The 27737-nt window shown below is 37.1% G+C and overlaps 1 protein-coding gene across 1 annotated transcript; it reads left to right on the forward strand.

The window, feature by feature from the left end:
• The first annotated feature begins 214 nt into the window (after nt 1-214).
• On the forward strand, nt 215-27140 carry LOC107673963 (anthrax toxin receptor 1-like). Its single transcript, XM_016467817.1, has 18 exons — nt 215-498; nt 3075-3146; nt 3246-3317; nt 3420-3501; nt 3754-3784; nt 3879-3952; nt 4071-4139; nt 4249-4329; nt 5590-5650; nt 11965-12063; nt 12276-12345; nt 15848-15926; nt 16286-16381; nt 17108-17146; nt 17940-18038; nt 18590-18757; nt 18910-18990; nt 26621-27140. Exons 1-18 carry the CDS (start codon nt 365-367, stop codon nt 26870-26872), a joined length of 1659 nt encoding a protein of 552 aa, XP_016323303.1. The 5' UTR covers nt 215-364; the 3' UTR covers nt 26873-27140.
• The last annotated feature ends 597 nt before the right edge of the window (nt 27141-27737 follow it).

Raw genomic sequence — 27737 nt, forward strand, 5'->3', positions numbered from 1 at the left:
TCACTTTACTCATTATATATAAAGCTTGAGTGATTCGAATAACATAATATCAAATAAAATGTAAGGAATTTCGTTGAAGCCAACATTCTCCCTCTCCCGGAAAGAAGACGTTTCAGTAGCTGTTGGCTGCCTGCTCGCCATCCGGTCTGTGGTCGCTCCTCCAAACATTTCTCCTTGAGGAGGAGCTTCTGTGTTTTGGAAGCGGACTCAGATGACTGCGGGTCGGGATATAACTCTGTGACAAGACATTCAAATATCTTGTTTAAGGAATAAATTTCTTGGAAAAGAGTTGTTTTCATTTTCTGCAGGAGTAACATGAAATGCAGTTTTATCCCTGTGCTTTTGGAGAGAATAAACTGATGAAATGGCATGTTCACTGATTGCTGTGGGTATTTTAGTGGTTTTGATGCAGTTTCCTACTGGAAAAGCTGAGCCTTATTTTGAGGAAGAGAAGAGGTCTTGTCAAGGTGCTTTCGACTTATATTTTGTCCTCGACAAGTAAGTGGCCTTCATATTTATGGCATCTTATTCTCCTCTCACCGCGCACTGCTGCGCGACGCCTCTGACGCCCTCAAACGCGCGAGCACCGCTATTATAACCACAGTCATTCGTTTAGACAGCCGAATAACAGAACTGCATTGATCCAAATGCTTTAATATGAAAACAATTCATTAATATTTTTAAATGGATAGTAATTTCTAGGTATATTCTACCAGAAAACGTCTGGCGATATATTGTGGGAAAATATCTATTCCTAAAGGAGACCAGGATGCATATATGGCAGGATGAACTGAAAACTCCAAATCCATATAAACAGCTAACCATTCACTGTCTCTATTAACATGCAAAGTGCTTATTGTTTTCCTCATGGTGGATTCCTGAAGTTTTTGTTAAATGGCTTTAGACTGCGGCGAATTGGAGGACAGGACTCTGCCTCGGGCGATGCTTTAACAAGCATGATTTTCTCTCACCTGGTGAAGTTCACATGCACATTTGCGTATCATAATCTCTTAATCATAAAAGGCAAAGAGAGATCTCATCACAAGAGCATGCATGCACTATTAGTTAGCAGATACCCGTTTCTAACAAAGAAAATAAGATGTCTCAAGATAAATAAAAATGCATATACTGTATTTTTATTGCAACTTACAACTGCAGCCAGTTGTTTACATGTTATTTTTGTAGAATGCAAATATTCATATTTAAATGTGTAATGAGCTCTTAGTGAGTGTAAGTGAAGAGTAACTGGCATCCTACTCATAATTATTTAGCCCCTTGGAGCTGTGAATACCCAAAACAAGCTTAAACATGCTGGAGCATGCTAGAGAATGTTATAAATGAATACCTTTTGTGGCCATCAGATTTTAGTCAAATATGAAGTAAAAGCTCAAGAGCAACATACAGTAGCAATGTCTGTACAGTTTAGACAATAATTTTGCTCATTTAGTGAATTCTGATAAATCTGAAGGGATATGGTTAAATGAGTATATCAGAACAAAATTAAGATACATTTTGAAAACATAGTCATTTCTTCCAGTTATAACCGTTTGTTGCTATGTTTGGAGTGCAAATGCATTTTAGTTACACTTCACAGTTTGCTCTTCTGTTTGTAAAGTTTTCTGAATGCCTTTAGAGACCTAAGGGACTGCATGCATCATCAGGCTTTTGCCACACTTCCACACTTTTAATCAGCTGAATGGTTCTGGCTGAATCTTCGAGGCCTTAAATGCCACTCAGTGACCCTACACTAATTGTAAATATCAGGCCATCGGTTCAGAGAGTTTTGGAAAGAAAAGCAGCTCCATTGCTTTTCAGAGAGAAAATACATTTGATTATCAGTGGAACGAGAACTAGTTTTATGTCACTGTATGTGACTCCTTTTAATTTATGGCTCCTAGAGCGGACAGAGCTAGCGCTTCTTAATATAACAATATTCTGAGTCAGTGGTTTGCTGAAGATTGATTTTAGTTTAGAGGATAATAGATAAAGCCAGGATCAAGCTACATTTAAAGGAAACCAGCACAGTCTTGTTATTCTAGACTGCTGCACACTGTATTCAAGTTAATTACTTATTTCAGTGGCCCCAAAAAGTATTTTAGACACTTTAGCCACACTTAAAATGTCTGAATGTAATTTCATTGTATAACAAAATATCAAATTTATGTCATCTGCAAACAAATTATGCTCGACTTTGAATTAACTACTTTTTGTTGCCATTTTACTTTAACCAGTTGGTCTTAAAGGGATTTGAATGCAGTATATGGAGTCAGTTCCCCTTTAGTACACACAGGTGCAGAGTAACTAGCAGCTGTAGTTCATCCCATTAACTATGGACATTTTCCACTAAGATTTTACAGCCAGAAAGTTTCCAATTGCTTTTTGTCTTCATTTTGAACAGCATATATTATTTTAAGCTGACTAACTGAAACTTTCTTTTTGTGCTTGTGCTGTGTTTCTTTAAAATAAATGCCCATTTGTTTCACATTTTATAATCTAATGCAGCAACATACATCTATTTTAAGTACTTTTTGTGATGCATTTTTTTGCAATTGTGGCCCAAATGTCCATTTTGGAGCCATGGTATATCAATATATAAAATTGCAGGTGTTTAGAACTGACATCAGATTAGCGTTGATTGCTGCTGTTGTTGCTAGATCCACATGTCCAGTTTTATGTTTCCTGACTCCCTGTCAGAGATGGAGCTGTGAGCCTTTTTGGCTGCTGATGTAGATGCCAGCTCTATTTTGGACCCCAACCTGTTACACTCAACCATTGCCATCTGTTCCCATTCAAATGGCTGGCTCCAGGAAGAAGGGGAGTTGCTCTCTGCTAGCAGGAGGCAGATTCATCTGGCACAAAGGCAATTAGCCCTTGTTGGGAACGCTGTGGGGCCTGTAATTAATTAGTGGCATGTGCGCATTTTATAGAGTACTCAAGGACCTGCTACTCTCAGATAGTGTAAGAAAAGATGGTAATTGTTATGTAATTGTGTTTAAGGCAGCCACTATAATGCACAGAAGTGCCTCTGACTCTTTGAAGCATGCAATTTTTCAACATGTTTGATTTTATTATAGGTCAGGAAGTGTCAAAAACCACTGGATTGAAATTTACTCCTTTGTGGAGCATCTTGCAGAGAAATTTATAAGGTAAAGTTGCTTTAGTTTTGATGTACTATTGTACATACATATTGTGATACCTTTAAGGAACAATATGCGATATTATTATTATTATTTTGTTTTTTACAGCCCAATGTTACGGATGTCCTTCATTGTGTTCTCAACTCACGGAACAACAGTTATGAAACTCACAGAGAACAGGTATCACACACATCAGCATCCAAAACAATGTTAATGTTGCACAGAAATACACATATTGTTTGTGTGCATTGTAATAACTTTCCTCCATCATCTGTCATTCAGAAATGAAATTACGAGAGGCTTAAATGTTTTGAAGAGAGAAATACCAGGAGGTGATACATATATGAATCTCGGATTGAAACAGGTATCTTTTTCTTATTGAATCAAATGAGTCAATTTAAATCAATCACTGAATCATCTTCTAGTATTCTGATTTACTATGGTTAAAATTCCTGCATTAATGCTGTTTTAATTTGGTTGCAGAATGCAGTTACCTCTATAAAAAGTCTGTGTATATTGAGTACTAATCACTCAAACATCAATCTTCTAATCTTTTGATTCTACGATGGTTAAAATTCCTGCATTAATGCTGTAAACATCTGCTTTTAAACTGCAGGCAAATGAGCAGATATATCACGGAAATTATGGTAAACGCCACTTTGAATTACCATGCTATTCATTCACACTTCCGCTTTTATTCTGGGAAAATCACGCCTCAATGAGATGATGTTTATTTCACAGGGACAGCCAGTGTGATCATAGCACTGACGGATGGGGAGTTAAATGACTATCAGTTTGTCACAGCACAGCAAGAGGCAAGTACACAAGCCAGTGATGTCGCAACGGATGTGGCATGTTCTCTGGCAGATGTGTAATTGACAGTGGCATTTGCTCAGTAATAGAGCTGACTATTTGTTGCCCATCTATGTGCAGGCGCAGAGAGCTCGGTCTTTGGGAGCTATCGTATACTGTGTGGGTGTAAAAGACTTCAACCAGACACAGGTAACTCAGCACCACTGCACAATAAGTTGCTTTAGTGGCACCTCAGAATTTAACCATATTTTCTGTATTGGAGGTGTCTCTGTAAACCTGTATTGTATTACTTGTTTAGCTGGCCACAATTGCAGACACCATAGCGCATGTGTTCCCTGTAATTGGAGGATTCCAGGCCCTTGAAGGAATGATAGACTCTGTGAGTTTCTCTGTTTCTCTCTCTGTCCTTGGCTACGTATACAAGTTAAAGTTTTCGTAGCGACAGCTGCATTTAAATGAGAGAGTGAATCACCTAAAGTATCCCACCATGTGCGTACGAAAGACAGGAGTCACTCTCAAAATTGTGATTTTTGGCATCTTGCAGCTGTAAATAACAAACATGGATCCCATGGCAACCGTTTAACCCATTTGGAGTCTGATATTTTTGTAGAAAAAAATATAATGTATCACACTGTGAGATATAAAATCATATTTGAGATATGAAGCCACATTGCAAGATATAGTCTCATTTGAGATATAAAGATATAAACTGTCTTTAGATATAACTAAAGACAGTTAGTTTGTCCTGTCTTTAGTTATATCCCTGCAATCAGTTTCACCAGAGACGAATTGCTGGACATTCGGCAGTACACACCACCCGATATTTCACCTCTATTTTTTTATTTTTTATTATCTGTGTTTTTTGTTCTGTCACTGTCATTCTGTTACACTGTGGAAGCTTCTGTCACGAAAACAAATTCCTCGTATGTGTAAACATACCTGGCAATAAAGCTCATTCTGATTCTGATTCTGATTCTGATAAAGTCACATTGCGAGATATAAATTATCATTGAGAGATATAAAATCACATTGCGAGATATAGTCACATTGTGAGAAATAAAGTGATATTTCAAGATGATAAAGTCTTACCCTGTTGAAAAAAACAGCATATGCTGGTTAGGTATGTTTTGATGCTGGGATGCTGGTTTAAGCTGGTCCTTTGCTGGTTTATGCTGTTTTTTTCAACAGGGTATTGTGAGATATAAAGTGACATTGCAAGATAAACGAAAAAGTCTCATTGTGAAATATAAAGTCACATTGTGATATGTAAACACACATTGTAAGATAAAAAAATCTGATTGTGAGACAAAGTTTCATTTTGAGATATAAAGTTACACTACGGGATAAAAAAGCCTAATGTGAAATAAGTCACATTGCGAGATACAATCACACTGTGAGAAATAAAGTCACATTGCAAGAGATGCAATTGGAAGATATAAACATTATGCTGCTTTTATGAAGAGATATAAAAGCATAACAATTTAGATGAGCTGTCAGCATCCAAAAGAGAGTGACATTACTGCATTACCCGTTAATAGTTCAGTTTGAGTTAATTTGGTTACAGAATGCAATTGCTCCTGTAAAAAGTCTGTGTATACGGAGTACTAAGCACTCTGGCACTCCTTTTTTTTCTTTGTAGATCATCAAGAAATCCTGCATTGAGATTTTAGCAGCCGAGCCGTCCAGTGTATGCGCTGGAGGTAAGAGTTACCTCAACACTCACCATGATAATGTTTTTGTAATCATTTGAAAATAAATGTAATTAACACCTTGATTTTTATATTAAATCTGTCTGTGTTTAAAAGAATATGAGAGGACAGTGCGCAAACCATAATACACATAAAGCTTGTCTGTGCTAATTGTGTGAAAGCCCTGAGCGGCGTAATGGAAGCTCGCGAGTTGCGCTCTCTTGCACTCACCAGAAAATGAAAATTGATCATGTCTGGGCAGAGCTAATCCGCCTGTTTGCATCACCAAGGAGACGGCGCTGTGAGTGCATTCTCAAGCAGTAAGTGCATGCTAATAAGGTCATGTCAAGCCACATCCATCCTCTCTGGCCTACACACCAGTGCTCAATGTGGCAGGCCTGTCTGCTGAGCAGCAGCCAATTAAACAAATGGACATTTCACTGGTAAAGGCGGAGCGGAACTGCAGCACAGATATTCAGCAGCACCTCGGCTAGACAACAGATCCGATGTGGCAAACTAGGCCAGGAAAAACCAGCCAGGCAAAAAAACAGCTCTCTAATTTCACTTGAGCATTCCTAACAATAAGTTCTCTGTCAAGTTATGGGACATCAAAGCCTGAAGCACACAGAGGGGGAGAGAGAGAGGGCACACAGTGACCACTGGCAAACGATGGTGGTTAAAACAACAATATCCCTGCAGTTTGACCACACACTTATACTTTTGTGGCTTAGCACTAAGATATATTTTAGTTTATGAGTTTATTTAAATAAAAATTATTAATATCATTGTCATTATTTGTATTAAATTAGCTTTAAAGGGATAGTTCACCCAGAAATGTAAATCATTTACTCGTCTTCATGTTGTTCCACACCCATATTAGTCTTTATCTGTGTAACATAAAAGAAGATATTTTGAAAAATGTTTCAACTGTATTTGTCCATACAATGAAAGTCAGTGTTGTCCAAAACACCAATAGACTGCACTGACTTCCACTGTAAGGACAAAAAGATACTAAAAACGAAATATTTTTTAATGTCTTCTTTTGTGTTCAGCAAAAAAAAAAAAACTTTCAGAACAACATAAGGCTAAATCATTTACATTTTACGATAAACTATTCCTTTAACAATCATCTTGTATTATTTCTTTATTTTAAAACCACTAATCCAAAACAAAACAGTTAATGACCCCAAGTCACTTAGATTAACGTGATTAATGAACATGATCCTTAAGGAAACATTGCATGATAATGAATGTCGTAATTAATTAAACATATTGTTGTGTAATTAAATCGATCCTTGAAGTAATGCACTGTGAAAATTACCATCAGCCATACATGTAGTATAGTCCTCTAAATATTACAGTTTAGCCAAAGTTGCATTTGAAGCTTGGGACTCATTTTTCGGACTAATTTGATCGTGGTTAGTGTTTTGGTTTGGTGTTTTAGTTGACTGATTTGGTTTGGTTTAGTGTCCATTAACATGATCCTTATTGGAAACATTAAATGGCAGTGAATGCCATTAATGAAACATTGTTGTAATTAAATCAATCCTTGAAGTAATGCACTGTAGAAATTACTCATACGTCCATAAGTGCATTATATTCTTCTAAATATTACAGTTTAGCCGAAGATTCATTTGAAGCATGGGACAATCTGGGACAATTTTGGGTTACTTTTGGGCTAATCTGATTGTGGTTAGTGGTTTGGTTTAGTGTGCTGTGACCGCAGCTCCCATGCCTGACAGTCTCAGCGATCAAACTGATGAGAAGTGACCAGCCCATGCAGCCTGCAAACAGGCCATTACTCGCTGTTCTGTGAGGAGGCCCAGCCATCAAACATGACAGCAATCGTTGCTTTGATTAACCTTTGTGATTCCTCTGCGCCCCATCCCCCAGTTAGGGCAGTGATTGAAGTGTCCGTGCTCAGACGTGGCACCTCTGCTCTAAACAGCCCAAGCCATCAAGCTCTCAGGTGTGGATGGGAAGCGTCAGCTCTCCCGTGCAGCACAACGGGCGCAAGCAGACAGCGTACCAGCCCCTGCCCACCATCTCGCTGCCAGCGCTGCCCGCTGCCAAGCCAGTGTTGACCTTTTTACCCCTGCGTTTTCCTGTCAGAACCCGACACACCATGTCCGACAGTAACGAGGGAAGAAAAGGACATGGATGTCGATGCCCGGCTTCCAAAATTAAATGGAATTAGCCATTTCAGCTGTATGGACGTCACATTAAGCAGGCATGTGCAAGAGAGCTGGGCAAATTTAGACGCAGAGGTGGGGTGGAGAGGGGCTTCTGCATGGCAGACAGGATTAGTATAATTAGAGAGGAAATGACAGGTTAATTGGATCGGATGGGAGTGGAATTTGTTTTGGTAGATCCATGATGAGACAAGAGACATGCTGAGAATTTTTTTGACTCAAATTTTCCCATGATCAGCCTTTTCAGTTCGCCAGGTCTTATGTACATATACTGAATGAAGGATCTTTAGAGTTAACAAAATTGACCCTGTTTACATTGTTAATGCACACTCCTGGCCTTATTGTGATGGATTAATTGTTGCATGTTACTCCAAAGAATAAATTTGTCTTTGTAATCCTTAAAGTTCGCATGAAATGAAAATTCAAGTCTATTATATAAATGCCTGCTATTGATCTTATTGTGAAAAATTCATCCATGCATACATTATTTAGTCATTTATTTACTTACTTATTTTGGACTTCTTAATTTTTAACTAAAAATATCATAAATTGATCTTCCAGTGACACGACAGACTTCTCTATGGTGATGTATGCCAGGCTTCTTTTGTCATTTAGTCTGTTTTTTTTTTTTCTTTTTCGATAATCCATTTCACTTGTATGTATGTTCCAGGATAAAACATCTGTTGCTACTTCCATTACATCACAATTTTATTAAAAATTACTTTTCTGCTGATGTCACTTAGGCCATGAGGGAAATTGGATGATGTTAACCGATATTCAAATTATTTTGGCAAACTCACATTCAGAGTTGGCTCCTTCCTGGTATCTAATGCCCACTTTTAACAATTTCTGATGAATAAAATCCATCCAAGTGTTGTCCCATATTTTTAGCATATTTGTTGAATATCCTTATTTCACGAAAGTAAATTAGTTGTGAATGGCAAATTACATTGACTTTAAAGTTTTTAGGTGTTTATTTATTAAAAGTAAAAGAGGAAATCTACTATATTCATGATTTGAAGCTTCAAATGCTGGTGTGATACAGAAGAAGAGAACTGACACTTACAGTATATTCTCCTGACCTTTCCATACAACTGTCTCTCCCTGATGGCACACCGCACAGAATGTTTCTCATCATGTGAACTTTATGCACTTAAATGTTAAAGGTTTACAACAAGAACATTTTCTAAAGGTGTAGCATTATTTAGAGATGAATGGCAGAATCAGTACTAATCCACTCAAATCTCCTCAAATGCACACTGGTGTGTGCAGTGCCATGAGTAAGGTCACATCCACTCTGCATCCTTTGACGCCTGCTGAGACAGCTTCTAAGTGAGCGTGTTTTTCTCTCTAACATATGCTGCTTAGCAGCCGTCAGAGGGTCTACAGCATTGCCTGGGGGGTCTCAAAGGTCAGGCAGTCAGCGTTGTCGGCCACCAACACAGCACCTCCAGCTACATGACTCCTAGATATTTGTGAACCTCTTCACTTTTATTATTAGCACCACTGGAGCATATGCATTTACCCAGTTGAGTTGAGTGTTCCTGAAAGGTTAAGAGTGGGAGGGGGGGAAGAAGAAAAAAAAACCTGGCCTCTGGCTGAGCACACTTTATAATTTTAGAGCATGGCTTTTTTTTTTTTCTGGAAAAGGTCTACATGAAATAAAGATCTAAAAAGCCGGCACAGCCTTATGTAGGCATTTTTCTCATACTTTAAAATTATTTCGGTAACGCTTTTGATTACAACCCGCAAAGAACTATGTAAGTATACTGAATTTACTGTGTACGTTTCTGTAATTATAGTGTACCTATAAAGAACATATGTGTAGGTATAAGGGAGCAATGTGTTACGTTTGGGTAATAAGGGGGTAAAACCCAGATATGCAACCTGCAAAGAACTGCGTAAGTAAACTGAAGTTACAGTGTAACTTTTTTGTAATTATAGTGTACCTATTCAGTACCTCCGTGTAGGTATAAGGAAATAATATGCTAAGTTTGGGGAATAAAGGGGTAACAACCTGTAAAATTACAAATAATTTATACTGCAAGTATTTTGAAACTAAGAGGTGCTTATTCTAATATTACGTGGTATGTATGGCCTAAACAACAATCTTATGTTTGGGAATGATTTAGAAAAACTATATATACTTTTTATAATTTTATATTGGTATTTTATTACAGGCGTATAGGTATTTTTTAACCATGGGGTACACATTCTATTATTAAAGGATGGACATGATGGAGATTACTGAACAACAAAACTGGACATCTAGTGAAATGAGTTAATGAGTTTCTGCTATGATTTATAATTCACGAGTCTACTGACCTTATGAAAGCTTATTTGTCGATCTCAGCAACTTCACAACACCACTATCAAATATAAATACCAAATAACTTTGCATGATATACCTTCAAGGTTCAATGCAGCTTAAACAAGTTTACCTCTTTCCAGCTGTTCGCAGAAAAAATACATGATACAACATTTGTATTTCAGTGGATGTATACTGTGGTGTTTTTATAGCAAAAAAAAATGTAGAGGGCTTAATTTGGCCATTTAAATTAAATTAAAACTAGTGCAATATTCTTCTCTGTAATTACTGTGCAACTATACACTTGTTCTGTGTTTAAGTCCAACTTGTTCCTCCCTTGTTCCATGTAGTTACAGTGTAAATACAACAGTTGTGGGCCGTAAATTAAAGTGGTGCTTGTTACCTCTTTGTTCCATGTAGTTACAGTGTAAATACAACATTTGCGGGCTGTAATTTAAAGCGGTGCTTGTTCCCCCCTTATTCCATGTAGTTACAGTGTAAATACAACATTTGCGGGCTGTAATTGAAAGCGGTGCTTGTTCTCCCCTTATTCCATGTAGTTACATGGTAAGTGGCTACCACAAATTGCTCTGAAACGATTGTTTATACAGTAGGTCATACATACATACATTATATATCAGGTAATGTATCAATAAACATGGTGGACTGTTTTATTTAATTCAAATATTGTTTGCAATTTACTATAGGCCTACTGCTGGGTTAAATTAACCCAAAATGGGTTTTAAAATTAAAATCACACACAATATGACAACAGTAACAACACAGGCAACAGATAGCCTAATAAAATATAAAAATTTATTACACCAGTTCAGAAAAAAAGCAAAGCAACTCCATACTTATACAGATTATACAGTTAAACCAAATTCTTTTGAAAAGCTTGTTTAAGGATAGATTTTGTTCAATTTGTTCATGTTTTTCACCTACTGATTTAATGATTAACGTTAGTTGATTAACTAGTAATGACTAGTTAAACTATTATGGCCAACCCATCACGCCAATAAACACACAGTAATGAACACTGAAAGTCAAGATTAAACTGTGTATTATAGCGAACTGACAGGATTTTACTGTCTTTGATTTACCGTTTTGATCCACGTCCTCAAGCACCATTTTGACTAACATATTTCAGTTCCCGGTTTTACCCGTCTTAAGCACCGCAGTCACGGATTTCGTCGCACACAGAGCTGTTCATGTTTGAACTCACGTGACTTGCTGCGTGCTCTCATTCACGTCCTCCACATTCGTAACCCAGCAACGTCGGGTTATTACTGATATCAACCCAAATTGGGTCAAATCAAGCCAGCTTCCTAACCCAGCAGTCTCAACCGAGCGTTTGGATTGAAACAATTACCAGCGTGTTTTATATGTGTAGGCTATAAAAAAGTACACAGTGTATGTTTTTGCTTAATCGCTTGCAAATATAAGAGGTCATACATACCCTGTAATATTAGAATAGGTACTCCTTAGTTTCAAAATACTTACAGTAGAAATAATTTGTAATTTTACAGATTATTACTCCTTTATTCCCCAAACTTCGCATATTGTTACCTTATACCTACACGGAGGTACTGAATACACTGTAATTACAAAAAAGTTACGCTGTAAATTCTGTTTACTTACGCAGTACATTGCGGGTTGTAATCTAAAGCGTTACCATTATTTCAGTATAAACAGTACATAAAAACGCTACTTAATCTAATTTTTGGTTACATTTTTTTTCTGGGAAAAAAACATAGGAATTTCACTATGCAGTAAAAGGACTTGGTACATGTTTATTATTACATTTTGGTTTGTGTTTCTTTAAGACTCTTTCCAAGTGGTTGTGAGGGGAAATGGATTTTTGCATGCCAGAAACATCAATCAGGTCCTGTGCAGCTTCAGAGTGAATGACACAGCTACACTGAGTAAGTAACATTATTTTACAAACAGTCTTTTTAATGTTGCATTCTTCTTTTAAGCTCTATGAAAACACAAAAATAATGTGTGCAACATTCTTTTATTATATAAACGGACATTTCTGTTATAGCAATAATAAAGTATTTACCCTGAGAGTAGGTCTAAATGATGATTATCAATGAAAATGTATCTTATTCTTTTTCATGCAATTCATTTTCAGATGAAAGACCTGTCAGTGTTGAAGATACGCTCCTTCTTTGCCCTGCACCAATCTTAAATGAGGCTGGAAAGTAAGTGCACTTCATCCTGCCATTTTATAGCTTAATGCATTGGTACCCTTGAAAAAATTAGGGTCAATGTCGTTTGGAATTATTCTTATCAGTCAATCTCCACGCACCCTAACACATCGAGACAACAGGCATGTGGTGTAAAAAGCCCGAGATGAGTGTATAATTAGCCTCTCTGAGAGATTAGTCACCATGGGCTTGACCTGCGTGAAAAGTTCCCAGTGAGTGTGCATGTTAGCCCAGGGCTCTGGTGGTTTTCTGAGTTGAGAGAGAAAAGAACAGACAGTGAAATACAGAGCCGCTCATATCCACATCAGCCAGAGCAGAGCCCCGGAGACTCACTACAGGTTACTTACCAGGCCTTCTACAACAAATGAGCTGCTGGTGGCGGCTCATTTCCCTGCAAGCTCTCTGAATAATTATGTGTACTGCCGACTGTAGACACCTTGAGGATTTCATCTGTCTTGTTCTTGTCAGGAAGATTCTTTGAGGTGCCAATGAAGGAGCCTCTCATGGCACCTTAAGCAAAACAGGGCTGTTTTTCTACTCTTGGTGAGCCTACATCACTGCATATTGTATTGCGTTGCATTTGCTAATGTGACACAAAAGCAGCTGCTGTTGGTATATCAATATTCAGCACTTTCCATTCATTCAAAACTTTTGATTAATTCATGCGTTCTTAGCAATATTTGTTATCGGATATAATCGAATTGCCTAATTGTGGATTAATAATAATATTGCCCAAGAATATAGAATACATAATATTTTTATTTATTACGACTCTCTAGAATACTCAGTTCTGACTGGTCATTTGCACCATCCAGCAGTCTGATATTTCTTAATATTCTTAGTAAGATTTCTTAATAATATAATACTTTTTATCAATCAGCTCATCCAGTAACTGAAACAAGCACTATTTTCATTTCATCTCGTATCAGACTCTCTCTCGTTTCATGCAAATGACATGCATAGTGACAATGACCTCAAAATACTTCAGTATTAATATTACTGAGTATAATTAACTGTTATTTTTATTAGCAGAAGCTTTTAGATAATATTCAGGTAAGATTACAAAAAAAAAAAATTTGATAAAATCAATATTTCATGCTCACATATTTATTTATTTATTTATTTGGTGAACAGTCGTGTAATAATCTGGCATGAAACATGCCAAGTAAAAAGGTGGATTATCCACTGTGGTTGGTGACCTCTAACAGGAGCAGTGTTATTTTAGTATTATTTATATAGTATTTTTTGGTTGAAGTTTTAGCAATTATCTGCTTTTGTCATTATTTTTTTTTTCAATTTATATTTATTAGTACATTTTAGTACAACTTAAACTTAATTTTAGGTTTTTAATATATTTTTTATTTTTTATATTTTATATTTTTTAATAATAATTTTTAGTTTTAGTTTTTAGTTAACATTGAAAATATTTAATTATAGCAGCCGAAAGTGAGAAAGGGAGAGTCATGTATTGGTAAGATGATGTTTATTTTGCAATGACATTTCTGGATACCATCTTGTGGTATTAGAGTCTGATTTAGTGATTATTGAATTAGATTAGGGTCTAGGTCTCTCAAAAGTCAAGCAGATGTGGTATGTATTCATATAAGGGAAAAATGGAGATGAAACATTCCATCATAATCCAGTAACAAGAGGGGTGGTATTATTCAGGCTAATTAGAGTCAATGGAATCACTTGAAATTAAAAATGCCATCCTCTAATGCAAACTTTGATGCTGTGGTATAATAAGACCAACCATTAAGTCAAGTGATGTCTGTATAATCTGATTGTAGAAGACCATGTGAGTAATGTTCATTCATTTTTGAGGGGTAAGAAAAGGCGATTTTGGGGCAAAGTCTGCCCTGTCCTCCTCCTCTGTATTCACATCTTGTGAGATGAAGCTGTCAGTGCTGTCACCTAAACGCGTGGTGTGACTGAGTGGCCTCCTGAAGATGTGCTCAAAAAGAGCCAGTCGCTTCCTGATTGATGGAAAATGAGATGGATCTGTCACTGGACACCCCCCCCCAACCCCCTGTTATCCTGTTGTGCCCCCTTTCAGCCCATCCCCCATCCTGCCAACAGAGTGGCACCGGAAGGGGTGTGCAGGACCGACAGAGAGGAGACGGGGCAATACCCCTTCAGTAACTTATTTTCAGCTCCGTCTTCTCCCCACCAAAGCAGAAGAAGAGGGGTCGCCTAAATCAAGAAAGCTGAGACTTTTCCGGCATACCAGCGCTCTGAATGCCCATGGTAGAGCCAAACATGGCAGCATCCCTGCTGTTGGGAGAAATTCCATTTTTTAAAAAGTTGTCAGGGGAAATGGACACATTGTCAGTTTTGATGTCCATAAACATGTCTTCATAGACTGTTATCAGTCACATGACAAACTCTGCTTTTTCGTCTCTTTCTCATCTCAAGATTTTAAAATATGATGTTTTACTGAAGATCTTATCCAGTTTAAAATCCACATCACATTTTATTACTATTACATAGAACTAATATAATCTTTTTCTATTTATAATATATATTTACACTACCATTCAAAAGTTTAGGGTCAGTAAGATTTTTTTTCGCACTTTTATTAGCACTTTTATTCTCCAAGGATGTGTTAAATTGATCCAAAGTGAGAGTAAAGACATTTATAATATTACAAATGAATTATATTTCAAATAAATTCTGTTATTTTTGGAAATTTCTGATAGAATAAGAAATGTCATGGGAATAAATTACATTTTAAAATATACTATATATCGAAATATACAAATGTTTTTTAAATTGTAATAATAATTCACAATATTACTCTTTTTACTGTATTTTTGATCAAATAAATGGAGCCTTGGTGAGCATATAAATTGAATGCAGACATTGGTTTCCAAGCAAATTTGATCCCAGTATGAAACATTTAGATAATTTGCAAGAGATGTTTAGATCTCTTCTAACACTTTAGATCCAACACAGGTGCAATTTTTAAGGGCCTTTTATTGGAAGAAAACTCTGAAAAGCAGGGGAATTAAGCAAAAGTCTACATTTGATTCCCATTGAATCTCATTTGTGACGTTGAGAACCATTTGAAATATTTAACAGATCTCAGAATCAAATCACAAATCCTGTATAATCATTTTGTCCAGTTTCTTTTGCCTTGTTGTTTGCATCCTGGGGTATAAAAACAGTTTAGACACACAAAGTATAGTTCTACCTTAGATAACGCTTATCAGTCAAGTTCCTGTGCCTACATGCTTTCAGCCGCTGGCCTTTGAGGGTCTGTGTTGTTATCCATCAAAGAGGAATGCATCGGAAGTCATTCAGGCAGCTGTGTGAAACAGACATTAACCATTTCATTTTTTAATCCTGGCTCCGGATTTCAAATTTGAATGAGAAAATGCTGATAATGGCTTTAATAATAACTCCATTGCAAGCTCACACATGTCCATCTGAGAAATGCAATGAATATGCCTTTTTCAGCAGGTGTGATTGAAGTGTTTTTGTGTGTGTGTTACAGGGTGATATATCTGCAGGTTAGCATGAATGAGGGTTTGTCCTACATCACAAGCTCAGTGCACATCACCACTACTGAATGTGTAAGTACATCTTTGTTCCTTTGTCAAAACCACTTCTGCCTGTAAAAACATGAATGGTGGATTGGTGTGATAGTGATTCAGCCTCTCAGAATGTCTATTCGACATTGTTGTTTGCTGTCTACTACTATTTTGTTCTTTTCCCTTTTCTCTTATTCTTTCTTTTTCTCTTATGAGGTCTCCTCTGCTTTCTTTCATCAGAGGAGTCTGGTTTTGTCACGTAAGTTCAAATTAGCAGTGAAAAAACAAGTTCCATCGCTTGGAGCAACCATTTGCCCTCTTCTTTAATCTCCTCACCTGTTCATTTGTGTTATGCCAGCAAATACTCATGAAGATGTACGTGTGTGTCTCTCTGAGTGCAGTATGATGGAACCATCCTGCTCATCTCGTTACTGGCTGTTTTCCTATTGCTGGGTCTGGTGCTGATGTGGTGGTTCTGGCCTCTGTGCTGTACAGTGGTACGTCTTAAAGGTTGTACACAATTAAAAGCTGTACACAATAAACATTTACAGTGGCCCCTAAAGGTATCTAGGCAATTAAACATCACATTATTCAACCAAAAGCTTTGAAAAGAGTAACCATAACAATAATAAGAATAATAATATAGTAGTTGTTGTTGTTGTTATTGTTGTTATTATAAATCATGTGTTTATTTGTGTCATTCACACACTCAATGATTTAACTTGTCAACTATTTATTATACTGATTAAATGTCAGTATAATAAATAATAATAATTATTATTATTATTAAGGATTAAACAATATCAGAACATTATTATTTATAAATCATGCATTTGTTTGTGTTATTCACACACTCAGACAATAATTTAACAATATCGGTATAATAATAGTAATAATAATAATGTTGTTGTTTTTGTTGTTGTTATAAATAAATCATGTGTTTATTTGTGTCATTCACACACTTAATGATTTAACAATGATTTTGAAAATGAATTGTTCATTCAAATGAAATGAATTAAAAAAAAATTATTATTATTATTATTATAAAACATACATTTATCTGTGTTATTCACATACTCAAACAATGATTTAATAATGTTTGTACCTCCCCCCAGTGCTATATGCAATATAATGCTTACTGTACTGTTTATAGCTCTACTAGTTATACTGTACTGCTCTTAGTTTAGATAATATTCTTTCACTGGGAATTATGTTTCTTTCAGGTCATCAAGGAAGTGCCTCCACCCCCTCCCCCTGAGCCTGTGAGTCGAACTCCCTCTAACCTCATTTTGTGCCTATGTTTGTGTATGTGTGTGTTTAGGCACAACCATACACCCAAATGAACCATGGAAATTTAGAGCCGATATGAATCAGGGCACTAAGAAAACAGTTTGCACATGATAAAACTAATAACTCTCATAAGCTGAATCCAGCGTGTCCCAGAAATGGCATCATTCCTTGTAAACCGCATTCCCTAATGCTGCCAATATCAGCTGTTAGTTAGGAGTGCAACTGCTTTGCAAAATTGTCCATCACCATTTAAGGGCATTTTCTATGCCACGGCCGTGTAAATAAAGACAAGTGAGCAGTGAAAGTGGACACAGCGGGGACCACAGGCTCAACTGTAGGATGACTGAATAGCAAAATTCTGGAAAAAGGACTCATAATGATCCTCTTGTGTTTGCTTTGTTCCCAGAGGTCAAAGGCAAGCAGTCACTGAGGCTGATGGGAAATAAAAGAGCTTTGTGGAAATGGCTTTTGAGTGTGCATCTGTGCTTCTTAACACTGAGAGCGCAAACAAGGCGCTCTGTCTCTAAAGCTTCTCTTTGATTTGGAGACACAATGTGGTTGCTACTTTCGCAGCTAACATTATTTGACTGTGTCTTTGTGTTTATTCTATCTGTGTAAACTAATGGGTTGAATATGCTAACAGTGAATTTATACAAAATAACAGAAAAAGAGTGTTGTTTTCAACATGACTTTAAAGTATGGTCATTCTTTGCTAATTATTACTAGTGTGATATTAGGTTTATGTAAGTTTTGTGCGCTCAACAGGAACCCGATGATGAAGATGGCATGCCCAAAAAGAAATGGCCTACAGTAGATGCATCCTACTATGGAGGAAGAGGAGTCGGTGGAATCAAAAGAATGGAGGTGATGCATGTTATTGTACACAGTGTGTGTGTTTCGGCTTTATATAGGGTGTCTTGATCATAGGTTAACATGGGCTACAGGGGGATGAAGACCACACATGACGAGTGATGTTATAAACCCTCAAGGCACTAGAGCACATCACTGTGACCTTAAATGGTACCTGTCTGCCTGGTGCCAAAACTAGATCATGTGACATCATAAGACATGCTGACGCCTGTAGATTTACTCCTGTAATTTGCAACGGTAGCAATATTGGACATGTGCATTATTGTTCTTTGAAAAATGCACACACCTTTTTCACAGTTCCAGTGCCTATTACTTGTTAAGTGCACTACTTAAAGACATTAGTGTTAATGCAAGCTTGCGTGAAGTGTCTTTTGCTCTGTTGGTCTCAGGATCATTGAAACATGCAAGCCTTTCCACTGCCCCAAGGAAAAGCTCTATATATGTATAGCCACACTAACACAGCTCCTTAATAATATTTTCATGGTGAAACAACCATTTTTCCATAGTCTGTGTTGGTTATAAGTGGACTGTTTTCCTGTCTTTAGGTGCGTTGGGGGGACAAGGGCTCCACGGAGGAAGGAGCTAAACTGGAGAAGCCAAAGAATGCTGTAGTGAAAATGCCTGAAGATGAATATGAGCCTTATGAACCTAAACTCAGAAATTTGTATGGGCGCAGACCTGCCCATCATAGAAAGTGGTACAGTCCTATTCAGGTATATGAGTTTTTTTCCATAGAATTGAATATGAAATTATCACTAAATTAGCCCTGGAATATCAGTAGAAAGAAACATTATAATAGTCCAATATTTTAGACTTTAAGATTTTAAAGTCCAAAATGTTTTAATAGAACAGTTCTGTGTCTTAGGGGAAACTGGATGCTTTGTGGGCCCTTTTCCGTCGAGGATATGACCAGGTGTCACTCATGAGACCTCAGCCCGGAGATCAGGTACAATGACCATTCAAGTTACTGATATTCCAATACAGACAAATAATACTCCACAGAATAGAGACCTGATACATAATTGTGCTTGAATATTATGGATAACATTTCCATTTTTCATAGTGCCTTTGTTTATCTTATTGATTCTTTGAATAAGCTGCTCTTTTGAATGACGGAATCCAGCTCCAGTTTGTTATTCTGTAATAGTGTTTATGTCTAATATAAAGTGCCTTAATATATTGTTGTATCAAAGTACTTTTATTAAGATATTAAAATAATCAAAAGTATCAGTTAAGACATTTACAGTGTTACAAAAAATGTCTATTTCAGATAAATCTGATCTTTTGAACTTTGTATCCATTAAATAATCCTAATAGATTGCTTACGGTTTCCACAAAAAAATAAGCATAAGAAATGTTTCTTGTGCACCAAAACATCATATTAATTTCCAAAGGATCATGTGACACTGGAGTAATGGCTGCTGAAAATTCAGATTTGCCATCACAGAAATAAATTACGTTATAAAATATTTTAAAATACAAAAGATATTTGAAAATTGTAATAATATTTTAGAATATTACAGTGTTCGCTGTATTTTTAATCAAATACATACAGCAATGGTGAGCATAAGAGACTCATTTCTGATTAAATATGATTCAATTGTAAGTAAATATGAATATTTGATCCAAAGTTTGTGGGTTCTGTATAAATCTGTGCTTACTGGGTGCTGCCATAGAAGGAGGCGAGGCAGCTCCCTTTGTTTTTTAAGTACAGCTGTTTTGACATTCCCATCCTTTCTAAGCATGCTCAGTAGCCGGGACAGGAAATAGCAGTCTAATTGCGCTGCTTTTAATTCCTCCTCACATGGAGCAACGGTGTGGCCGAGCACAGTCTCTCATTCTCTTGTGCCTTTTGTAAAAGACGTCCCTCAGTGTCTGAGCCCTGCTCTCTGCACCCTGCATTATTCCATCAGCACAAGCTGTGTCATAGCAACACATCTGTGTGTCTATGAAAGGCATCTTTCATGTGGGCTGCAGTGTCGCAGACTGTACAGTATGATCCCATTGACACGGGCGGGCTATAGCTCCGTTCCCACTGTAGATGGACCGATCTGATTTACTTTGGTTTAATTCTTCATGGCTCCATAATAGGCTGCTTGTCTGAGGGACTGCCAGTGTCCAGCTGCTCAATGTATTTTGCATGAGCTTTAGAAGGTTCTGGTAAAGTCAGCAGACTCTGTAAAGGACAGGGTTTGGGTGGAAACAGCTGTGCTATTCAGGGAGATTTGGGGTGTAGTTGTGTGTTTCATGCCCACCTGCAGCACAATGCCTAGACAGCAGACACAAACAACTCGCTGTGCCCAAACAAGACCTCTGCTCAGCTATAGATGGCCTAATCTCTATATTAGTCCACATCTTTCTCTTTATAGCCCATCTTTCTTTGCATTTCCTAGCTGTGACTGATTCACTGTCTCTTCCATCTCTGTATCCTCTTTGTCTTTTCCTCTGTTTCTATTCCTACCAAAGGGCCTCTTATGTATATTGTTGAGGTCTTGAAGAGTTCAAAGATGGACTGCAACTAAACAGACTATCATATTTCTTGCCAAGCAGCACTGTATTGATATTTGTCAGACACATTGGTTAAGTGGTTGTTATGAACTAGCTCACATCCTTCTCCCTTTACAATACATATTTCAAGATGTAATTTGTTCTAAACCCCAAGCATAAGTATTGAACTTCTGCATGCTATTTTGAACGTTTGGTTTGAGGATTTTAGCCTGTACATTTGCATTTTTGTTACTCTTTATATTTTTAAAGAAACTTTAATTTAAATTGTATAACATTTCAAAAATTCATTTGATTTACAATAATAGGATGTTCTGCATTCAGATGTCTGCATTCATTTTGCAACCAACAGGATGTCATCACATTATTTGCATTCTGGATTGTAATTGTTTGTCTTTATTACATCTTTTTGCATGCTGAATTGTTCTTTTCTTGATTGGTCTTGTAAAAAAACTGTAAAAAAGTTAATCATAGTTACAGTTAAACAGTGGTAATTTGGAATTAGCTACTTATGTATAGCTACAAACAAATAAATATATACATAAATACACATACATAAAAAAATAAAGATGATAGATTGTGAAAATGTATTACAGTGTTTGGAGGAGGTCACATATTAATATTAGTTCATTGTGATTACACTGTAGCACAGGGGTGTTTCCTCTGAGGAGGTAAGAGAGGCAGTGCCTCCTTAAAAATTGGATAAGAAAAAAATTTGTAGTACAAAAATAAAACAATGCAAATGTAACGGGGCTGACGAGACGTGAGACGTGTGGATCCATCTGCAGGCTTTATTAAAGAGACGTGGTAAACAGGCAGGGTCAAACAATGGCAAACAGGTATATGGCGGGCAAAAAACAAGAATAGTACCAGGGCTAGCGTAGGTCACCGATCGGCAGACAGAATCACAGGGGCGAGACGAGAGGGAAAAATCCAGGAAAACAGGCAAAGATCAGAAACCGCGAAAACAGGCAAGGCAAGGCAAAACAAGGAAAACACAGAGACTCGGAATGGGGTACGGGCTAAACAATACTCAGCAGAGAAAGGTGGTAGGAGTGGGTGTTATATAGTGAGTGAGGTGATTAGAAACAGCTGTGTGCAATGAGTGCAATCAGTGCAGTGTGCAAATCGTGCAAAGAATGATGGGATATGTAGTCCGGGGTGCTATGCAACAGTTTGTGTAGTGCGAGAGTCAATGTAATGGAAAGGGTGACCTCTGGTGGTGAATAAACGGAAGTCCATGGACCGAATTCGTGACAGCAAATGCTACAAAGTATGACATTAAAAAGTTTTTATTGAGTAATCAGCTTGGTGAAATGTAAGGTAAATCTCTGTGTCTGTGACCAATATTTACAGAGCTTTGATGACTGATGATCCGAAAAATTCAAAAATATTTAAAAGCATTTAAAAAATAACTGAACGTTTCTGAACTTAACTGAAGTTATCAAATAAAATATATAGTTTAAATTGTTATTGCCTTGAGTTAATATTTTGGAATAAATGTAAAATGCTTGATGAGATTCATACTGGCTTTAATAAATAGAATATTAATTATATTGTTAATGTAAAAATATGAAATACAATAAAATTGGGGGTTTTTTTCTTTCTCTTTTTTCTGATAGTGTAAGTTATGTTTATTTAACCAAGACAATTTTACTTGGTTTGAAAATTTGAGAAAAAAGGGACTTTGCCTCCCCATTTCAGAACACCACTGCTGTAGCAACTGTAAAAAACTAAAGAATTCTGGAAGAAACTGCATGGTAACATTTTGTAAGGGCAATATCAGCAGTAAAGCGACTCAGATATATCATTTAACTTGTGTGCAACTAAACCCTGAAACCTATATTTACATAAAACACCAACAGTAATCTTTTGTTGTCTACTAAACACTATTTTTCTCCAGGAAGTGCAAATCTTGTTATTATTTCTGGCATTTTTCTATTGGCTTCAGCAGTCTCTGTCTCTGCTGACATTTTGTTAGTTCAGAAATATTGTTGTTACATTATAAATGCAAGTAATTGAAATAAATTGAACAGTGTTGTTTAAGTCATAGAAGTCACATTGACAATCTTGTATTTTGAATGAATGTTAAACATTAACATGTATAACCTGAGCCAATGTGTCATATGGATGAATCCGGGTCAAACTTTTTACCCATAGGCCTCAGTGCACACATTGTGATGCAGAGGTGGCAGCCTTGTTTTATTGCTCACTTATAGTAGTTGTGTAAAGAAAGAAGCTGTTGTTGTTGAAAGTCTTTGTCTGGCCAGTTTACAAGCTTCACCTCAAATGCTCAGTATCTTCCCCTTCACGTCTGAGTGCCATCTACATTTCACACAAAGAAACTCTGTGGAACAGAGAGTGTTTTTGTTTTGCTTTTCCTAATGACCCACAGAGATGTTAAAGTTGTGACTAGAAAGGCTCTGGTTAACAGAAGGAAGTCGCTTTTTAACATAATTTACGAGTTTAGGTAAATGACATGCTCCTCTGATTGTTCTCAGGGATTCCACTCTCATGTGGGTCTGCGTTAGATCCATGCTTGGTGGTCTGATTTAACAGCTTAAACAAAGAGCCCCATAACGTGACATGGGGCCCATTCGGCAAAGGGGGAGCTGAGTTTTATTGTGATGGCCTATTGTCAGATTGGGGGTAGGGGGGTGATTGATTCACGTCTGTCTGGCTGTAGGGCAAAGCCATCATTTTGCCAGTCGTGAGCGGCGAAAAGGACAATTTGGCGAGCAGCACAGCAACAGGCCTGCACAAGGGTGAACATATGGGCCGAATGAGAATGGAGACTCACGAATACTGTGCAGATGTGGGTGGAGGGAGTGGGGAAGAGAAATCTGTCCATATGGTGTTTTAACTACTGTGGATGGCCCCCAGCAGGCTACAAGATTCTACAGGCTTTACATCAGGGGTCTCAAACTCAAATTACCTGGGGGCCACTGGCAAGGTGGTGCTATCTACCAGGGTCCCATTGAACATTGCAACAAATACAGGTGTTTGAACAACCATTAAAACTGTTTACAAAATTATTTTGTAACAGGTGATTTTTTTGATGCATGCTGGCTTATAAATTAATAATAATAATAATAAATATATTATTTTAATGTTTATTACATATCAAATATTTTACAAAAACCGTTTAAAACATATCTATTAAAAATAATAATAAATACCTTTTTTTTAGTATGCATTCATTTATCATTATTTATTTATTATTGTTAAATGTTTTATGTAATATATGTATATATATATATATGTGTGTGTGTGTTATTTTATTTTTTATTAATAATAAATACAATTTCTGTACTCTCTCTCTGACACACACACACATATGACAAATGCATATGTATAAATGGTATTTATTATTATTTTAATAAATAATTTAATATTTATATAATTGTTTAAATTTAATATATGTATGTGTATGAGAATATTTATATTTATACTAGCTATTTCTTTTGTATTTATATTATGCTATTGTTTAACAATCCTTAACAGAAACAAACCTAAAACGACCATTGCAGAAGGTGATAATTTATGACAAGTGCTCTCTATATGACAGGTGGTTGGAGGGGAGGGGCTTAAAAATTAGAAGGCTTGGTGAGGTCAACCAAAAAGGAAAGTTGTTAAAGAGGCAGAACAAGTTTTCTTTGAAAAAAAAATTTAAAATAGGCTATAGCCAGCAAGGTGTATTTATAATGTAAATGGAGTATTTTATATTTGCAAGCTATATGTTGACTCGTGTTGAGATTTCTTAAAGGTCCCATGACATGCTGCTTTTTGGATGCTTTTATATAGGCCTAAGTGGTCCCTAGTACTGTATCTGAAGTCTCTTTCCCGAAATTCAGCCTTGGTGCAGAATTTCAGCCACTACGAGCCAGTCCCACAATGAGCTTTCCTTAGGACGTGCCATTTCTGTGTCTGTAGCTTTAAATGCTAATGAGGAGGAGAGAGGCGGGGCAACTGCCATGCTTCGCTCGTTTGCAAGCCATGATGTCTCTCGAGGAAAAAAAAATATTGCGCTCGCCTCTTACGGTAGTAGCTCATTTTCTCATGGGCGGGCCAAATTCTCTGGGCGGGCAAAGCAGAGAAAGGGGAGGTAACCTTTCCCCGTATGACGACATAAAGGGAAGATTCCAGATTGGGCCATCTGAGCTTTCATTTTCTCAAAGGCAAAGCAGGATACCCAGGGCTCGGTTTACACCTATCGCCATTTCTAGCCACTGGGGGACCATAGGCAGGCTAGGGGAACTCATATTAATGTTAAAAAACCTCATAAAGTGAAATTTTCATGCCATGGGACCTTTAAAACCCATGACACATATCCCAGTTTTCAGCCTCAGTTTAGTGTTATGTGATGATTGAACATCTGAACAGAAAGATACATGACTTGACAGCTTTGCCTGCCAATTTTACATAAACCATCCCAACACACTATATAGAAAACAGAAGCATGTTACATGTAGGGCTCTCTGTATGTCTGTTTCATATTTATGCAGATCACTCCTGCATAATCAGTGAACTAGCACCACCCTTATTACTATATAACACATAAAAGCCATATCTGTTCCTACCCTCAGTCCTCTCAGACCCTTGAACAAAAGGGAGGGAATCTCTCCTGTGACAATTTAGCTAGTGGCCTTTAAACTGTCCATCTGTTTGTCTGATAAATGCTCAAACAGCATGGTAGAGATTGAGTTTTTTAAATAAAATAAAGTATCATACTCGGTATTAAAATTATTTACACTACCATTCAAAAGTTTAGGGTTGGTATTTTTATTTTATTTTATTTTATTTTATTTTTAAGAAATGAATACTCTTGCTCAGCAAGAATGCATTAAATTGATCAAAAGTGACAGTAAAGACATTTAAAATATTACAAAAGATTTAAGATAAATTATGTTCTATTGAACTTTCTATTTATCAAAGAAACCATGGTTTCCACAAAAATATTAAGCAACGCAACTATTTTCAACTTTGATATGAAATCTCTTGAGCACAAAATCAACATATTAGAATGATTTCTGAAGGATCATGTGACACTGAAGACTGGAGTAATGGCTGCTGAAAATACAACTTTGTCATCATAGGAATAAAATACTTTAAAAAATATATTAAAATAGAAATCAGTCATTTTAAATTGTAATAATATTTCACAATATTGATGTTTTACTGTATTTTTTTATCAAATAAATACAGCCTTGGTGAGCAGGAGAATTCTAAAATATATATATATATATCTATTTACTTACATTAATAGAAAATAACCAAGAGCAATATTAATATATATATATATGTTAAAAACTTATTTTGAACCTGAACGTTTGTTTTATGAAATGATGCAATGAAGTGCTTTTTAAAAGTTCAAGCAGTTTTGTTTATCACTTCAATTTCTAAATGTTTATTTATTTATTTTTGTAGCCAAGTATACTAAAGTAAATATCTTTAGTTACTTTTTTTAAGCCCTGACAAATGTGGGTGTTGTAGTGGATTCCTGAGTCATCCAAAGTTTCATTTTTTGCACCTAATGAAGCATAAAGTGAGTTTTGAATGGCTTTGGTCAGTCCGTCCTTGAGTTTGAACCCTCTCTGACGATTCCTCCTGAACGATCAGCCTTGCTGACAACAATGAATCACTTCATCTTGAAGAATGTACATTTTCTCAGAGACCAGCCCCTTGTTCCATCACCGTTTTCACAAATAGCTATTCTTCCTTGAGCGCAGTGCTGCAACTCCTCAACCCCACCCCCATGATTTTAGGGACAGAATTGCAGTTGACAGCTGAGTTTCTGAATGTCTGAAGTGCTGTGGGTTCATCTCCTGGGCATTTCGAGCGAAAGCTAGCAAGAGAATGCAGCCTAGGATCAGCTGTACCGAGCTTTTGTTTTTGAATCCCACGCATTTCACAGTGAACTTGTCACCTCTGGGGTTGAAAATACAACTTATCCATACAAAATATGTAAAGAGCATGATTTATGTTTTATCCCCAGAAGTTATAGCTACTGCTAGCAATGTAGTTTCAGCTTTGAACTGACAGTGATCCCACCATCTGTCGTGTTTCCACAGGGGCGATGCATCAATTTTACCCGGGTGAAAGCAGAGGAGCCAAGGTCACCGCCACGCAGCAACTGTCCACTTCCACCTCTACCGCCCCCTCCAGACCATCAGCCACTCATGCGACCTCCGCCCAAAAGACCACCATCCCGGGGACCCTCCATCAACCGCTCACCCCCAGGACCTTCAACAGCCCGGGCACCCCCAGGTCCCCGCGGACCCCCTCCTTCGCGACCCCCACCCTGCCCTGGGAATAGGCATTGAGAACAATGGAGGGCCTTCACAGCTACCCTAAAATCTCAGTCTTAATTCAAATTAGTGATATTTGCCAAAGCCACTGGTTTCCCACAGTTTCAGATTGATGAGTTTGTTTATTTGGAGTGAATGAAATGAGTGATTTGTTCTTATTATAAATAGAGGCACCGAAAGAGGGACTGCAGTAATGCATGAAATTATTACACGTGCAAATTAATGATTTTTAAGGCACTTAAAGGGTTAGTTCACCCAAAAATGAAAATTAGGCTGCGTTTTACTCACCCCCGATGCATCCTAGGTGTATATGACTTTCTTCTTTCAGACGAATCCAGTCGGAGTTATATTAAAAATGGTCTTTGATCTTTCAAGCTGTTTAATGCCACTCAGCGGGTGTTGCATTGCTTCAGTCCAAAAGAACTTAAATAAAAATCGGCTTTGCGCATGCGCTGATCAGAAGTGACGCACGCAGAAGCGCAGGGGAGAGATCAAAACAAAATAACGGTCACTAATTAGAAGTACAAAACGAGGATTTGTAAAGAAGAATGTCTGAGGATTTCGATATAAGCCAAGAGGAGACTGGTTTTCCTTTGCTAAAGTAAGGAAACTTTGCTTCCTTTGCTCCTGTTAACAAACATTGGTTTTCACGAGACTCATCAGCGCATGCGCAACGCTGACCTCATACCTCATGCTCCCGGGACTGCTTCTGTGTACAACTGTTGGCACAAGCTACATTAAAGTGATTATTACGTTTTGAATATGGATATTTTTCTTACAAAAACGCATCGATTCGCTATAGAAGGCCTTTGTTCACCCCCCGGAGCCGTGTGAGACACTTTTTTTTATGGATGGGCGATTTTTATTTAAGTTCTTTTGG

This window comes from Sinocyclocheilus anshuiensis, unplaced genomic scaffold (genome assembly GCF_001515605.1).
Source record: "Sinocyclocheilus anshuiensis isolate Anshui unplaced genomic scaffold, SAMN03320099.WGS_v1.1 scaffold292, whole genome shotgun sequence".
Classification (NCBI taxonomy): domain Eukaryota; kingdom Metazoa; phylum Chordata; class Actinopteri; order Cypriniformes; family Cyprinidae; genus Sinocyclocheilus; species Sinocyclocheilus anshuiensis.

Coding starts and splice junctions, on each gene's coding strand:
- LOC107673963 (XM_016467817.1), top strand. CDS start 365: ATGGCATGTTCACTGATTGCTGTGGGTATTTTAGTGGTTTTGATGCAG. Junction 3,953..4,070: donor TTGTCACAGCACAGCAAGAG/GCAAGTACACAA, acceptor ATCTATGTGCAG/GCGCAGAGAGCTCGGTCTTT. Junction 12,064..12,275: donor GAATGACACAGCTACACTGA/GTAAGTAACATT, acceptor ATTCATTTTCAG/ATGAAAGACCTGTCAGTGTT.